The 16,539-nt window shown below is 52.0% G+C and overlaps 1 protein-coding gene across 1 annotated transcript in view; it reads right to left on the bottom strand.

Moving 5' to 3' along the window:
- The window catches only part of Cmip (c-Maf inducing protein), a 199,655-nt gene that overhangs the window by 40,951 nt on the left and 142,165 nt on the right, over window positions 1-16,539 (bottom strand). The window contains exon 4 of the mRNA XM_046434359.2: window positions 3,354-3,515. Within this exon, the coding sequence (XP_046290315.1) occupies window positions 3,354-3,515 (162 nt within the window). The remainder of the gene's footprint in view (window positions 1-3,353; window positions 3,516-16,539) is intronic.

Below are 16,539 nucleotides of genomic sequence, written 5' to 3'. Positions count from 1 at the left end.
TTCCAGAGGTTTAAGATGTACAGAGCTCTGAACCGGCTCCCACCAGCTAAAGCGGAGGACAGCCTGCAGGCAGGGGGTTCGCTTCTGCCTGGGATACGAGGGAGGCCAGCCCCAGGGTCGAGACAGCCTGACTGGAGAGGGCTGACTGTGAGACCAGGAGCTGGGAACACACACGGAAGCTTTTTGGATTCTATCCCCTTTCCTCCTTTTGTGGGCGCAGTGGAGTCTGGGCAGCCTGTTTATGGTATAGTTAAGATGGGTCATTTTTAGCTGGGAAAAGACAGCCTGGCTGTCTCTTCCTGTGACGAGCTTGCCGTGTCCCGGTCTGTGTGAGAGTTCTGCTGATCTTGCTTTATCAGGACAGGTTCTCCTTCTACCCGGCAGACTGAGAGCTACCCAGGACTTGCAGAGGTGCTCACGTAACAGTGACGTGATTGGAACCTGCCTGTCCCGACTGGTAAGCCTTCATTTCCAGCCACTGAGCATAGTGGTCACCAATCCAGGGCTGGACTCCATATTTCAGGCTACCAAGGGCAACTACAGCCCTCTCCAGGAAGTCTGCGGTGACTCTGGATGCCATTCCCTGCATCCCAGCCACAGAGCAGCCCATGCAGTCTGCAGGGAGAATTCCCTCCTCCAGGGCCATTGCCACTCCAGGAGAAAAGAGCTCACTGAAGCCACCACCCGGGAGGGAGCACTTCGATCCCAAGCTAAGTGGCCACTCCACACTGACAACAGAGGCCCAGGAGGCTGGAGACGCCTGGCTTTGTTTTGCTGGTAGATGAATAATTCTTGGTCAGAACTGTCTGCTACCTTATAGTACCTGTCTCTCCAGAGCCTTCCATCTTCTGGCCAGTGTGGCAGTGCCGAAGCGTCTCCAAAGGAGGGCTTAGGGACAGCTTGAGTGAGGAGAGCACAGGCAGAATGCACCCATGCACTCCAACCCAAAGGCCCTCCCGGCCACCCTGTCTGGACACCTGGCTGAGGTGTGTACAGAGTCCAGATCAAAGCCAACTCACAGGACATTGAAAATGTGACCCCTGCTTAAAGGCACCCTGGACATCAGGCTTAGTGCCAGGGTTTTACATGCACTGGATCCTCAATCCTGTGACAAGGGTACTTGTCTCAGCCCCAACTTACAGGTGAAACCCTGGGCTCAGAGAGGTCTAATAACTTGTCCAAAGCCACCAGGCTACTGCTGGGGTGGGATCAGCTCTCCTGACTCCACAGCTCACAGCCGAACCGCTCTCCTGTGTAGTCACGTCTCCCCAGCCCAGGTCTATGTGACATTTATGTGCCAGAGCATGATTCTAGCAATCAGGCTGAACTGGGAAGGACGTGGCCTGCCACCTCGCTGAGTGAGCCACGCTGTGGAGCTGCAGTTTGCTCCTCTGTGCACTTTTAACACTCGCCTGGCAGGATCCTGGGAGAATCCGGTAGGTCTGAGGGCCTGTCAAAGTGACCATCACAGACTATATGCCGAACACAACGTTAACGCCCCTCAGAGAACGTTAAGCTTTCTAGGAGGGGAGGCTGAGCCCATCTGCCTGAGGGGACGCCAGCCCTGCCCCTTGCCATGGGGGACACTGATCCTGGCCTGACACACAGTAGGTGTGCAGCACGTAGAAGTGTCTTTCACTTTCTTCCTTTAAATATTTTTATCCCTCTACTTGGGGGTCAGCAGACTCAGAAAGGTTGCCTTAAAGCCCAAGAGGAGCTGGCCACAGTGGCCACACCTGTGATCCCACTTGGGAGGCTGAGGTAGGAGGACCAAAGGTTCAAGACCACCTGACCAAGATTCTGTCTCAAAATAAAAAAATAAAAGGACTGGGAATGTAGCTCAGTGGTAGAGGGTTCAAGCCAGTACCACAAAAATAAAACAAACAAATAAATGAATAAATAAAATAAATCCCAAGAGGGCGGAAGGCCAAGGGGCATGTGGCTACTGGGAACACGCCTGAGGTGAGCTGGAAGGCAGCCAGAGCGGGTAGCGAGGCCCGCCCGCCACCCTCGCCTCATCAGAACAGGCCTAGCTGATGTAATTTGACGGTGGTGTCGCGGTCCAGCCTGGTGAGGCTGGAGGGCTGGGCAATGTGGCCTCCAGTCAGAGCCAGGCAGCCCCCACCACTGGGCTGAGCGGGTCACTCGGTGCCCTGGCCTCAGGCCAGGGTCAGGGAGAAGGTGCGTGCCACAGGAGACGCTGTGCATGTGGCCGTCGGCTTCAGCCTGGCCTATGAAAGGTGAGCTGTTCTCCCCTCTCTGGAGAAGTGTGAATGCAGGGCTGGCACTGGGCACGTGGTCTGGGAACTCAAGACCTTGGTGGCAATTCATTTCTGAGCCTGACTTTCCCCTTCTGCAGAGCAAGGCTGTCCCTCACCTGAGGACACGGCTGTGCCCTCCCCCTGCGCCATCGCTGCTACCCACTCTCTACCTCCCGGCCCACCTCCTCCCAGCGAGGGACCCCCCGTTCAGCACTGCAGAGGCTCCTAACCAAGGGGTAGCAGCCTGGGCCTGCAGAGTGGGCAGCAGGACAGAGGGCAGAGGGTGCAGGAAGCTCACCAGGAGCTTGCAGCAGTGACCCAGGAGGGAGGGGGCCAGGGGACCACTCAGCTGGCTGTGACTTGTTCGACGCTGGGGTCATCAACTGCAGAGTGTCCAAGGGCCAGGCTGGTCAGGCAGACACACTGATGTCTGTAAGCTCAGAACAGCACCTGCTCCCACATGTTCCCTCCTGAGCTCTGGCAGGACTGACCCATGATCACTCGGGCTCGACTGCACTCCAGGCCCACAACAGACCCTGGCAGGTGCACACACTCCCAGTGTAGGGCTGTCAGTGGGCCGAGGCACCAGGCTGCTGAGTGACCAGTGACAGCCCCAAACTGCAGCTGACTTTCTGACCGATTTTAAAGAAAACCTGGAAATTCTCATTTTGTTGTGAAATCTGATTTTAAACCTTTAGTGAACTAAATGAAGCCTATCAGGAGGCTGAGTGGGTGACGGGGTAGAAAGCTGACAGAGGCCAGGAGGAGTGACTAGCGGGGCCACAGGCACGTCACTCTCAGGAATGACCAGGTTTCCAAAGCCAGCACCTTGAACCTGGGGAACTCCGTTGCTGCGGCTGTCACTGCCACCAGCCCAGGACGAGTCTGCTCTGGGGGACTGGCGGGGGCAGCAGCTCTACCAACACCCAGGACCATAGGGTGGGAGCCGCTCACTCCCTCTGCAACAGGAGAGGACGCTCCTGGGAGCAGCCATGGCGTCCGCTTCTGGGACAGGGCTGGTGCTCAGTGGAGGTGAGGCAAATGGCTTACAAGGGGACAGGGGTGCAAAATCAAGCCAGGGGAGCGCCTTACTTCTGAGAGCAGTTTTGAGACAATTTCCAGTGGGGCTTGGTTGATGGAGTCATCCTGCAGGGGGGATGTGAGGGCCATGTCCACCAGCGTCCGAATCTCCTTCAAGACAACTTCCCAACGGCTTGGGTTACTCAGGACTTTCTTGTACTTGTAAATCTTTTTCTGGGTGGGAGAGAGAAAGAGACAGCACATCACTGAATTGAGGAGGGCAGAAGACACAAGCTGATCAAAGAATCCCGAGCATTAGACTGCGCAAAGACCCTTGGGAGGGACCACCCTCCCCATAACGAGGGGACACCTGAAGAAAGGAACAGCTTCATCGAAGACCAGGCGCGCCTGCAGACAGCTCCAACACTGGAAGAGCATTTCCCACACTGTTCCCACAATAATTCCAAATGGCCCACGAAGGGGCTTTCTTTGAGTCAAAGGCACTGCTTCTGCAGATCCTAGGAGGAGGTCCCTGGACATTGGTGTTCAGCCACAGAACATGACAGCCCGGATGAGGGCCAGGACTTTGAGCCCGGTCAGGCGGGGCCGAGCCCGAGGCTGAGCATCCACCTGGAGAGAGACAGGAGCAGCTCACCTCTGCTCAGCACCAGCTCCCAAGGCCAGAGTGGCTGGGTGGGGGCTGCTGCCTGCACCTGAGGCAGAGTCGGTTCCGCCCTCTGACATCATGGAAACAGAGCGTGTGTGGCGGAGGTCCCAGCCGAGCGCTCCCTCCACACCGTCTCCACGGCGGCCTGCCCCACTGCCCGCTTGCCTGGAGTCTGCCTGGATGAACTCCTTCATTAAGCGCGCCACTCCTTGGGGAAAGCCTGATTTTAGTGTCACTGAGCCAACAACCAGCTGGGGTGACTTGTCACAGTTTCTGAGACAAAGTCTGAATGGGGGAAAGGGGAAGGAGGGGGGGAGGGTCCCCTACTGATAGAGGCTCCAACAGAAGCTAGCAGGCCACAGGGTCTGAGGACACGGTATCAGCAAGGAAGTACTGGGAACATGCTCCATGTCACACGAACAGCCGGCACTGGGCGCGGCGTCCCCGGAACAGGCGCCCCTTCTATAAACTGGGCATGAAGATGCCTCTCAGGCCCTTTCAGTGTGTAAGCCGTGTAAACCCTGCACCCACGCGGGCCGTTCCTGCCGCAAGTGCAGTCCAGGCGGGCCGGCCGGCACCAACAGGAGGAGCTCTGATGCCCACTCATCTCTGAAAACCTCGAGGCCGTGGAACACACCCCACAGCACTGAAAGCACGCTCCCCTTCCTCCCTCCAGGTTTTTACGCCCCAGGCTTGTCCGGGGCCTCTGGGTCGCTCGTCATGCCCCCCTGTGGCCCGCACAGACGGGCATCAGGTGTGCTTCTCCCCCTCATCGCCGGATCTTGCCTCTAGCTCCCTTCTTCCTCATTCTCCCTGTCCTTCCGCCTGTCCACCCGCCCCCTTGCTCTCCTCTTCCACGCTCCTGGCCTCTTTGCCCGCTCCCCCATTCCGCATGGGGATGAGGAAAGGGGCCCGAGGCCAGCAGGGAGGCAAGACGGCGGTGTGCATCAGGAGGGGTGGGGCGGGAGGTCGGGACAGCTACCGAGCTTCGGGTCCTCAGGGACTGTCAGGAGCGCACAGCAAGCTCTGCTGGGGTGAACCAGCGGTGGGCAGGAGCGCTGGTCAGACTCCGCTACTTTAACAACAAGACACGTCTGGCTCGCCGAGGCTTCTCTGGAACCATAACCAGCAGCCTTCCTGGTGACCAGCACCCGAGCTGCCCCGCCCCGGTGTGGGGAGCAGAGCGCTGCTGTAAAACAGATCAGACACGGCCCAGTCAAGGACCCAGCCCACTCCAGGAGAGGACGGCTCCCCGAGCCCAGAGCCTGTGGTCTTAGTTTGTGCCCAGAGATCGGCTTAATTTTTAAATGACAGTGAAATGGTCACAAAAATTTACCGACTGTGAAGAGCCCAAAGCTACTTATTGGGACTGGAATCTTCCCACAGAACGTTCCAGATCTGAGCATGGCCTGAGCTCTCAGAGCCCTCTCTGCCGATCAGCCGTGACTTACTTCTGAAAGAATAATGACTTCATTCTTTTTTGTGAAGATGATGCACACTCATTAAAAAAAAAATTAAACATACCGAAAAGCACAAAGGAGGAAGACAGACTCAAAAGGCCTCCACAATCCTACAATCCAGAAACAGCCGTCATGATGTCAGGTGAGCGTCCTCCTAGGCAACGTTCACGTACACTCTGCAGAGTGTGACCAGCTGTGGGACTGGCAGCTGCCACTGCAGCCTCCCACACTCCACAGAGACTCGGAGGCCTCCTGTCCGAGGCAAGGCAGGCCTGCACGACACCTGCACCAGTGTGGCTTCAGGGACCAGCCCCGCTGTCAAAGACCCAGCCGTAGCACTCATCGGGGGCCCTCCTCAGAGCAGGAAGGACAGCGGCTTCCTGGCTCTGTGGGTGTCTGAGCCCTGGCTTCAGGGCAGCATTCCCAGTCGGGCACTGCCCCTGGTGAGCTGGTACGACGTGCCCGGCACGGTGCTAAGTTGACAAGCATTGTCTCATTCAGCTCTCACAATGATCCTATGAGCCAGGGAATGGCCATAGGTTAAGCCCCGTGGAAGCAGACCCTAAAGCAAGAGACTGAGCACAAATGGCTTATGACTTGTGAAGTGGTAGGGTGGATGGAAGGGGATGAGGCCCAGGAACAACCCCATGAGGCTCTGAAATCTGGGTGCCAGTAACCAGAGAGGAGGAGCCAGGGACGGGCTGTGGGAACAGCAGGCAGGGGCTGCACCGTGACGTCACAGATCTGGAGTAAGGGCAGGCCACTGTTTCAAAAGAGGCTCTGAGCCATGGCTTGGGCAGCCTGTCCAGGGCCACAAGGCCCTGCCACTTCTCGGGTGACAAATTAGCATATCTCTTCCCAGGAACTCTGATGAGCTCACCAGTCGATGAATCATGCTCTCAGCTTGGCAACATGGTCCTCCCCCAGCCCTCTCTGCCAGCGGGGGGTGGGGGGGGTGGCCTTGTAGTTTGTCTGGTGTGGCTCCCATGGACACCGGACCCCTGTGAGCTGGGAGGTTGGGTGGACAGGGGCCTTGGAACAGCCTTGTGGCTGGTCACACAACAGGTGTGAGGTACAAGGGAGCAGACTAAGTAGGGTTGGCAAAGTACAACGTGTGGCTCCCTCAGCCCAGCCCCTGCCTGTAGTCCCATGAGGACAGATGGCCTTATGTTCTTTAAGAGTTGTGACATAAAAATAAAAACCATAAAAAATAAAGAATATGCAACAGAAATTGAATGTGGCCCACAAATATGTGCTATATGGACTTTTATAGAAAAAGTTTGCCCGGCCTTGGCTCACAAAGTCAAATCTCTGCCCAGGAGTGATCGTGAAAAAAGATGCACGAGGTCATCAGCCCCCAGGCAGAGGCAAGTTAAAACACAAAGACACACCATCTCGCCCTTGCCAGGACAGCTGCAGTCAAAAAGATAATACCAAGTGTTGGCGATGATGTGGAGAAATGGGGCCCTTGTGCTCTACTGCAGGGAAGGTAAACTGGGCACATGTTCACAGCTTCTTAAAACACTAAACATAAGCTTCTCATGTGGCTCAGCCATTCTGTTCAGGGAATCTGCCCAAGAGAACAAAGACCTGCCCACAGAACTACTCCCATGCCCATCAATGAACGAGCAGGTAAATAAGACCAGGTACAGCCGACAGACAGTGCTCCCAACACAAAGGACAGAGCTCACGACGCTGCATCGTGGGTGAGCCTCATGAGTAAAAGAAGCCAGACACAAAGGACATACTGTAGATTCCTTTTTATGGAATGTCTAGAAAAAGCAAATTTGTAGGCAGAGAGTGGCCCAGTCGCTGCCCAGGGTTGAGGAATGGCAACAGGGATTAAATGACAAGTAAGCACAAGGACATCTCTGGGTGTGTGATGGGCACGACTCTAAATTTACTAACACACAAATTCCACATTTACAAGTTTTATGGGATGTAAATTATGCCTCCAACAGGCTGTTTTCTAAAATGACATCTTAGGGTGTAGACGTAGAGGTCATCAGACAAAGCAAAGGCCAGCAGGTTTGGTGTTGAAGAGTACAGGATTTGAAGCAGACTTTGGCTCAAATCTGTGCTTTATTTCATCCACCCACCCACCCATCTGTCAGTCAGTCACTCATCTATCCATTCACCATCCATTCATCCACACATCTCCCCACCCACCCACCCACCTATCCTCCATCCAATCGCCCAACAGGCTATTTGGCACCATCCATTACGATAGGCCAAGCACTGTGCTAAATACTAAGGACACCGAGGGCGAGCACAGCAGACAGGCCCTGGTGCTCGTGAAACTTACAGTCTGACTTGCACCTCAGTTTCTTTATCTGCAGAGCAGGAAAAGAGTAACTACTGTCAAAGGCTTGCCGTGATTATCCACGAAACATGTATACATAAAACATGTATGCATTCCTGGATAAGTAGCAACTAATCACCTACCCCGGCCGGGAGTGAGCAGTCCAGAGCAGGCAGGACTCGGAGGGTTCCCAGAATCTGTGACTCAGTCCCATAGCTAACGACAAACAGAGGCAGCAGGAAGAGCCTCCTGCTTCCCGTCTGGCAGAGCCAGCCACTCCATTGCTGTCCTCACCCTCTCCGCTTGTCAGGGAAGGGACGTTACCTGGGCAACACCCGCCATCTCTCTGGTAACAGCTCCCGCGGCAGAAGCAGGCACAGACTCCAGAATTCTCAGGCCTGGGAAAGCGGAGCTTGTGGGTTTTCCTCGGGAGGCAAGCTGTCAACAGGAACGTGCCCCTCGCCAGGAGAGGCGTGGCTCAGAATGTACTGGAAGCAGGCCTCGCGAGGATGGGGCTGCGGCTCTGCTGCGTGGTGCAGCCTCTGAGGCTCGCACACACACCAGCACGCATGCTCCCACCTGTCAGGGAGAGGACGCCACACGGATGCTTGTGGAGCTGCGGAGGGGAGGAGGACCCCGCAGACAGGAGGCGGCAGGAGTCACGGCCTGGCTTTGACTATCTCCCCAGGGCAGGTCCTGGGTCCTAGAGCAGAGCTCCGGTCAGAAAGCCACTGGCCCAGGGACTGCTACCAAAGAACTTCACTAGAGTGAGCTAAGACTAAGATCCAGTGCCATGCCACGCTAGTCACACGCAGTTGCTAGTGGCCATCACACTGGATGACACAGAGAACACTTCCATCACTGTGGAAAGTTCCATTGGGCAGTGCTGCCCTGTGGAAAGGTCCAGCCCCGAGTCACTCTATTTTATAAAGCGGCAGTTTGCCGTGAATAACTCCCTTTTGAGTCCAAGTGCCAAGGTAAAATGAGTCTACTCCTTGTTTGTACAAGTAAACAGCCACCACCTGCCCAGCACAACCTTAAGCACAAACTGGTAAGTACGTTAATCGTGCTAATAGATGTTGACCACCTGTGAACTTAATGGAACTGAATTACAAGTAGATGGATGAGTGGGCATACCAGACCCCTAGCAGAGAAACCAGGCCCACAGGCTTCTCGGTCTCACCAGCTGTAACCCCCTCTCGAGACCTATAACCCCAAGACTGGTTATGGTGGCACCCACTGACCCTCATTAGACCATCTGGCAAACATCACGAGGGTGACAGGCCACGAACCCGGGGCTCTGTGGTAGTGTTTCAGCTCGGCTCTGTCTCCCCGCCCCGGCGGCCCACTTGGAAACCGCCTCCCTCCAGGGCCCCCTAGCATACGTTCCTCACCCTGACAGTCTGCTTCCCGGTGGATGCTCACTGGTGGTTATCTGACCTGACCACCTGGAGTGACTTGTGCCTTAGGATCCACTCTGGCCTTGGCTTTTCAGTGGAACCTGTGGCCACCCAGACCCCATCTTAGCCTTTCTGTAGCCCACACACACCATTGTGTGAACTCAGTGTCACAGGTGCTAGTAATTAGGGCTGGAACAAAAGAACTTGTCACTGCCTGCCTTATGGCCACAAAGTGACCCATGAGTACTCAGTGGATTGTTACTGATGGAAGAGGTCCACGCAGTTTGTGAACTTCTTGTTATTCAATAAATTCTAACACTGTGAAGACACAATGGTGTCCAGTCTAGTGAGTGGCATACCTTGCCAAACAACATGTCTCGAAGTCTTGGGGTGCCCTCTGTCACCACACCCCAGGGGCCCAGCTACTCTCTCCTGCCTCTCCCCATCACTGCTGAGGGCCACTGTGTGCATTAGCACAAGGCTCCTGTACACCCCCTCAGGTGGGGACTCCTGTAAGGTCCACCAAGGTTTGGTACCCTCAAATGGGCCTTGCACACCCAGGCAGAGGACTGGCTGGTCAACATCCCTGGCCTTCCTGACTCAAGAGGCGCTCTGTCTGGGCATGTGGCTCGTGCAGTAGTCTGCGGTCTCTGCCAAGCCAGCGGCTTTCACAGCCCGGCCTCTTGGGCACGGGTGCATTTTGGCCTTGTCTCCCCCACTCCAGGTATTTTATTGGTGCACTGCAGCTGTGCCTGATGATGGCAGCTGTTGTCACATTACCGTACATCACACAACAGAACTATGATTTGGCCAAATTCCTCCCCAGCACTCCCCACGGCCCCTCTTTTGCCTTCTCCTCTATGGAGCTCTCCCTGATTTTCATGAGCTCCACCCCCACTTTTCTTTTCCTTTTTCTCTAGCTTCCACACAGGAGAGAAAATGTATGACCCTTGACCCTTTAAGTTTGGCTTAATATAATGGTCTCTAGTTCCATTAATTTTCCTGCAAATGCCATGATTTCATTTTTCTTTTTAGCTGAATAAAATTCCACTGTGTCTAGGAATCACATTTCCTTTATCCATTCATCTTTTGACAGACACTGAGGCTGGTTCCATAGTTTGGCTATTGTGATTTGCGATGCTATAAACATGGGCAGGCGTGCATCATTGTAGTAAGATGCCTTTAAAAAATCAGGAAAAATACCAAGGAGTGGTATAGCTGGGGCATATCATTCCTAGTCTTTTGAAGAACTGATTTCCATAGTGGTTGTGCTAATTTACAGTCCCATCAATAGTGTAAAGTGTTCCTTTTTCTCCACACTCTCTCCAGCATTTATTATTATTTGTATTCTTGATGACTGCCGTTCTGACTGGTAGGGAATGACATTTCAGTGTAGTTTTGACTTGCATTTCCTTAACTGCTAATGATGTTGAATGTTTTTTCATATATTTATTGGCCATTTTTATTTCTTCTTTTGAGAAGTGTCTGTTTAATTCCATTTGCCCATTTATTAGTTAGGCTATTTGATTTTTAAGTTTTTTGAGTTCTTTGTATATTTTAGATATTAATCCTCTGTCTGAAGAGTGGCTAGCAAAGATTTGCTCCCATTCTGTGGGCTATCTCTGCACATTCCTAATTGTTTCCTTTGCTGTGCAGAAGTTGTTCCATTTATTAACTCTTGGCATCATTTCCTGAGCTCTCAATAGGGGTCCGATTGGGAAAGTCGTTGCCTGTGTCTAAAGGCTGGAGTGTTGACCCTGTGTTTTCTTCTAGGAGTTGCATAGTATCTGGTCTAATTCCAAGGTCTTTGATCCATTTTGAGGTGATTTTTGTGCAGGGTGAGAGAAGGGTCTAGCTTTATTCTTCTACATATGTTGTCCCAGCACCATTTGTTAAAAATGTAAGTTTCTGGCCCTTTTGTCTAGGATTAGATGACTGCACCTGTTTGGGTTTGTCTATCTTCTATTCTCTACCACTGGTCTGTTGTCTATTTTTATGCCAGGACCTTGCAGTTTTTGTTACTAGAGCTCTGTAGTATATTTTGATGTCAGGTATTGGGATGCTTCTAGCATTGCCTTTATTTTTTTAGTTGTAGATGGACACAATACCATATATTTAAGCTTTAGGTGGACACAATATCTTTATTTTATTTTTATGTGGTGCTGAGGATCGAACCCAGTGCCTCACGCATGCCAGGCAAGCGCGCTCTACCACTGAGCCATGACCCCAGACTCCAGCATTGCTCTTCTGACTTAGAATTGCTTTGACTACTATTCTTCCAAATGATTTAGAACTGTTTTTTCTAGTTGAGTGAAGAATGTTGTTGGTAATTGGATAGCACTAAATCTGTACATCGCTTTTGGTATATGGCCATTTTAACAATATTAATTCTGCCTGTCCATGAACATGAAAGATCTTTCCCTCTCTGAGGTCTTCTTCAATTTTTTTGTATTTTATTTTTTATATTTTATTCAGAGACAGGGTCTCTGAATAAATGAGACGGGGTCTCATTGAGTTGCTTAGGGCCTCTTTTTTTTTTTTTTTCTTTTTTGCTAAGTCTGGCTTTGAACTTTTGATCCTCCTGCCTCTGCCTCCTGAGCTGCTGAGATTACAGGTGTGAGCCACCATGCCCGGCCTGTTCCTAGTTTTTATTTGTTTTGTGAGGTTATTGTGAACAGAACTGTTTTCCGGATTTCTCAGCAGATTCATTGTTGGTATACAGGAAAGCTATTGATTTTTGTATGTTGATTTTGTAACGTGCTCCTTTGCTGAATTTCTTTATTAACTCTAGCAGTCTTTAGGTGGGGTTTTTTGGATCTTCTACATATATGCTCATATCATCTGCAAACAGTGATAACCTGACTTCTCCCTTTCCTAATTTTAACCCTTTTATTTCCTTCTCTTGCTGAACTACTCTGGCTAGAATTTCTAGCACTATATTAATTAGGAATGGTGAGAGGGGATATATCTGTCCCAGATTTTAAAAGAAATGCTTTCAGTTTACTCCTCACTATGACGTTGGCTTTGGGTTTTTCATATATAGGTAGGTTCCATCTATCCCTAGTGCCTTCAGTTTTTTTTTCTTTTTTAAATCAGAATGGGTACTGAGTTTTGTGAGGCCTTCTCTGTATATACTGAGTGACTAAGTAATTTTTGTCTTTATTTCTATTTATGTGATGAATTACATTTACTGGTTTGCATGTGAAACCATCCCTGCATCTCTGGAATAAAACCAACTTGGTGATGATATACAATCTTCTTAATATATTGGTGAACACAATAGCTAATATTAAGTACTTTTGCATCTAAGTTAACCAAGGATACTGATCTATAATTTTCTTTCCTTGGTGTGTCCTTATCTGGTATGCGTGTGGTACTGGCTTCATAGAATAAATCTGGAAGTGTTCCATCCCTTTTTATTTTATGGACTAATTTAAGGAGCATTAGCATTATTTCTTCTTTAAAGATCTTGTAGATTTCAGCTGAGAATCCATCCATCTGGTCTTGGGCTTTTCTTTGTTGGGAGGCTTTTTATACTGTTTTTGGTCCGTTTAGATTTTCTATATCCTCTTGATTCAATTTTGGCAGATATTATTTGTCTAGAAATGTATCCATTTCTTCGAAGTTTTCTAATTGGAGTATAAGTTTTCAAAATTAGAAATTAAACCAAAAACCCTTCAGAAACTACATAAACACATGGAGACTGAACAACAGTCTTTGAGTGATGAATGGGTGATAGAAGAAATCAGGGGAGAAATTTAAAAAATTCTTGGACTTAAATAAGAATAGTGATACAACATACTAGAACCTCTGAGACACTATGAAGGCAGTTCTAAAAGGAAAGGTTATAGCTAATAGTGCTCTGATAAGTGCACTAAGATCAGATCTAATAGTGATCTGATAAGAGGCAGGAGTTTCATATTTGCTGAGCTGCTTTGTGCTGGCCTTCTTTTTATGACTCCAGAATGGCTTCCCTTAATCCTTCCCTTAAATCCTTTTGGCATCAAAGACCACTGTTTTGACTTCAGAGATGACAAAGGCCTTGTGACTGTTCCACGTGTACCCTCAAACGACCCATCTGGCCCCAGGTCTTCATCATTAATTCAAGACAAGATTATCTTTGCACAGAGATGCCAAGGGTCACATGCAACTTTACACAGGAGAACTTTACACAGCAGAACCGGAAGGTATTCATATACCTAACTGAGGGGTTTAAGTAATTACAAGATGCTCACCTTACACCTACATTATATCACACCTACAAATCAATACCCTGAGATCTCATTCTAAAAGAAATATTGTAAATGCATGTTTTTGTTTTTGTTGTTGTTACAGACTGGGCTCTCTGTTCTATAAATGTTCTGAGATTAGACCGGCTCTTACATGCACATACATGGACACACACCACACCACGATCCCACTGCCCACACACATGCCACACACACACACACACAGTTGAGGTAAAATTCACATACCACAAAATTAACCACTGATCATTTTTTAAAGAGTTGGATTCAGGCACCCTTAGTGTTCACACAATGTTGTGTACCCTTGGTCCCAAAGGAAGCTCTGTGCCCCAAGCAGCATTCCCTGCTCCCCCCAGCACCTGACAACCACTGGTCTCCTTCCTGTCTCTGCGAGTCCCTGTTCTGGACAGTTTGTAAGAACAGAGTCATATGGCAGGTGGCCTCTTGGGACTGCATGTCACACTCAGCATGATGCTTTCGCGTTTGTTCACACCGCCGCAGGTGTCAGGACTTGTGTTGCTCCTCCGTGGACACACCACTATCGGTCCCTGAGGACAGGCACCTGGTCGTTTCTGCCGTGCACACTGCCACTGCCTTTAGCTGACGACAGGAGGTCTACGCCCTGCTCTGGGACCTCAGCTGCACCAGGACTGCCTGCACAGGCCATAGGGCAGTGCATGGTTTAATGGTCTTTCTGGGGACCACAGTTTAGCCAGGACAGTTACTCAACTGTCGCCTGTTGGTCCAATAACTGACAGAGGGACTGGTTAACAATCTCCCTCCAGGAGCTGTGGGCTCAGGATGGTAAAAGGGCATTGAATGCACAGAGGGCGGGGAGCAGGGGAACAGCCAGACCTGTGCACTGCCCATCTGGCTGCAGGGCAAGGCATGGTCCCATCACTCTAGCAAGCTAGTAATTACAGTGACGATGGCCACTGCTCAGCGAGGAGCAACTGCAGTGCAAGTGGTACCAGGGCACAGGGGCTCTGCTTTCTGGAGGACCCTCAGGGCCAGGCCAGCGCTCAGTGCTTCAGGTGCATTAACTTTTCTAACCCTGCATGGCATACACAGCCCCACTTCACAGCTGAGAAAGCTGAGGCCGAGGTTAGTCACACAGCCTAGCTTTGCATCCTGGGTACCACAGAGAGGGGTGCACGTGGGTGCCTTCTGTGCCCCGCCCACGCTGCCACTTCCTATCACCCCCCCCCAACACACTCAGCTTGCCTCCTTGGCTGCCCAGGGGCAGGTGCAGCCTGGCTGCTACTGGGTGCCCAGCTGACACGTCCCTGGAAACACAGGCTCCTGGGGAGACCGGCAAGAGCCCCGGAAGAGCCCACCAGAGGCAGCCTCACTGCAGCCATTACCACTGTCACAGAAACAGCATGTTCTGGGGCATCTGCTGGTTACCTAGGTAACATAAATCTGCCTGGGGAGGAGGAGATGACCTGGCTTGGGTGTCAGGCTCCCAGCTGGGCACCACGTCCTACCTGCACCTCAGGGTCTACTGCACCTGGTCAGTCTGGCCACCATGGATGCTGTCTGAATGCAGCAGAAATCGCATGTGGCCGTTTTTCCCACTGAACATGAGCTCCTGAGGCAGGATGATGCCTCAGCTGTTTCTTCAATGTGTGGCCTGATAACTGGAGCCACTTGGGTGCACAGCAGGTGCTCTTGGTTTTTGCAAAAGGTAGGGTCGGCAAGGAGGAGGACAATCATCAGAGTAACAGCTAACAAGAGTTCAGCGCTTAGGCTGTAGCAGCCTGGGACAGATCCTTTAACCCACTTCCCCTGCGTGGGAATCGCTGGGTCAGGGCGGGCCCCGGCAGTCCACTATGGAGCCTGCTGGGAAGACTGATGCTCCTGAGCCCTCTACGTGGTGAGTGCTAATCCACACGCCTCGGTGGGGTGGACACGCCTATCCTGCCCCATGATGCAGAGCGGACCGTGACGAGGAGGGATCGTGACCTTTCCCAGGGTCACGCAGCTGTTGTTGTGGATTCTGCTGGGCCTCCCCAAAAGACAGTCTGGGTCCTACCCACTGGATCTGACTGTGGTCGTCTTTGTAAAGAGGAAGTCATACTGGATTAGGGTGGGCCTTAAATCTGCCTGGTGTCCTTATAAAAAGGCCACTGGGAGACACATTCACACATGCACTCTTGGGCACACTCAGAAGAGAAGGCCACGTGAAGACAGGCAGAGACCGGAGCACCACATCTGCAGACCCAGGAGTGTCAGGGATGCACAGCCCCCAGAAGCTGCAGGCAGGGCAAAGAGCTCCCTGGAGCTGGAGGGAGTGGGGCCCGGCCCAAACCCTGATTTTGCACTTCTGGCCCCAGAACTGGAAGAGAACAGATTTCTGTTTGAAGGCACCCAGTTTATGGTAATCTGTCCTGGCAGCCACTGGAAACCCACACAGCTGGCTGGTAGCAAACAAGGGCTGACCCAGGAGGCCGGCTTCTCAGGGCTCTGCTGCAGCTGTTCAAGTGACGGAGCAGGCAGCGGGGCCCGTGGGATTCCGGGTGAGAAGGCCTCAGTTCCCGGCTTAGCCTCGGTTTAGACTGTCGGGATTTACTTTCCTGGTGGCAACCTGATGCCCTGTCTCTTTCTGCTCCCTCGGTGGGTAGAAATACTGACATTCGCCTGAACAACGGCCCAGCCCGTCACTGGATTGCATAAGCCCCGGTCCTCACTGTCTCCGGAAGGCGGAGCCAGGAGGCCTGCACACCTGGGCACCTGCATCAGCAGTGATGTCAGAAGGAGCCGCCTGGGGTCCCAGGAGCCTGCAGGAAGAACTTCCAGGAGAACCTGAGCAAGGACGTCAGCTGGAGGCTGACGCAGGGTCCTTGGCAAAGAATGGTGGGGGAGGACCCCCGCTCAGAGCTTCTCTGTCACCAGCAGCCACCTGCACACCAGCCGACAACTCAAGCTGCCCACAAACCAGTTGAGCTCATGCCCAAACAAGCCCACCAGCGTTTCCACCCTGAACACACTGCAGCCCCCGGGGGTTACCAAATCTCGACAGTACAGTCCAATCGCAGGCCAAGCCTGATAAGGCGGGTGCTGCAGATGGGTGTGACACACAGGCATCAGTGCTTTTTTGGGCACTGGTATACTCACAAGTCCATCTGTACACAACTCACAACAGCCAGAGGGAAGCAACTCACGTCCACCCACACTGCATG

The sequence above is a fragment of the Marmota monax genome, unplaced genomic scaffold (assembly GCF_021218885.2).
Source record: "Marmota monax isolate L192 unplaced genomic scaffold, Marmota_monax_Labrador192_F-V1.1 WCK01_AAM20220418_F8-fsc00024, whole genome shotgun sequence".
NCBI classification, from domain to species: domain Eukaryota; kingdom Metazoa; phylum Chordata; class Mammalia; order Rodentia; family Sciuridae; genus Marmota; species Marmota monax.
Note: the sequence above shows the minus strand (reverse complement) of the source record. Positions and strands in the feature narration are given on the sequence as shown.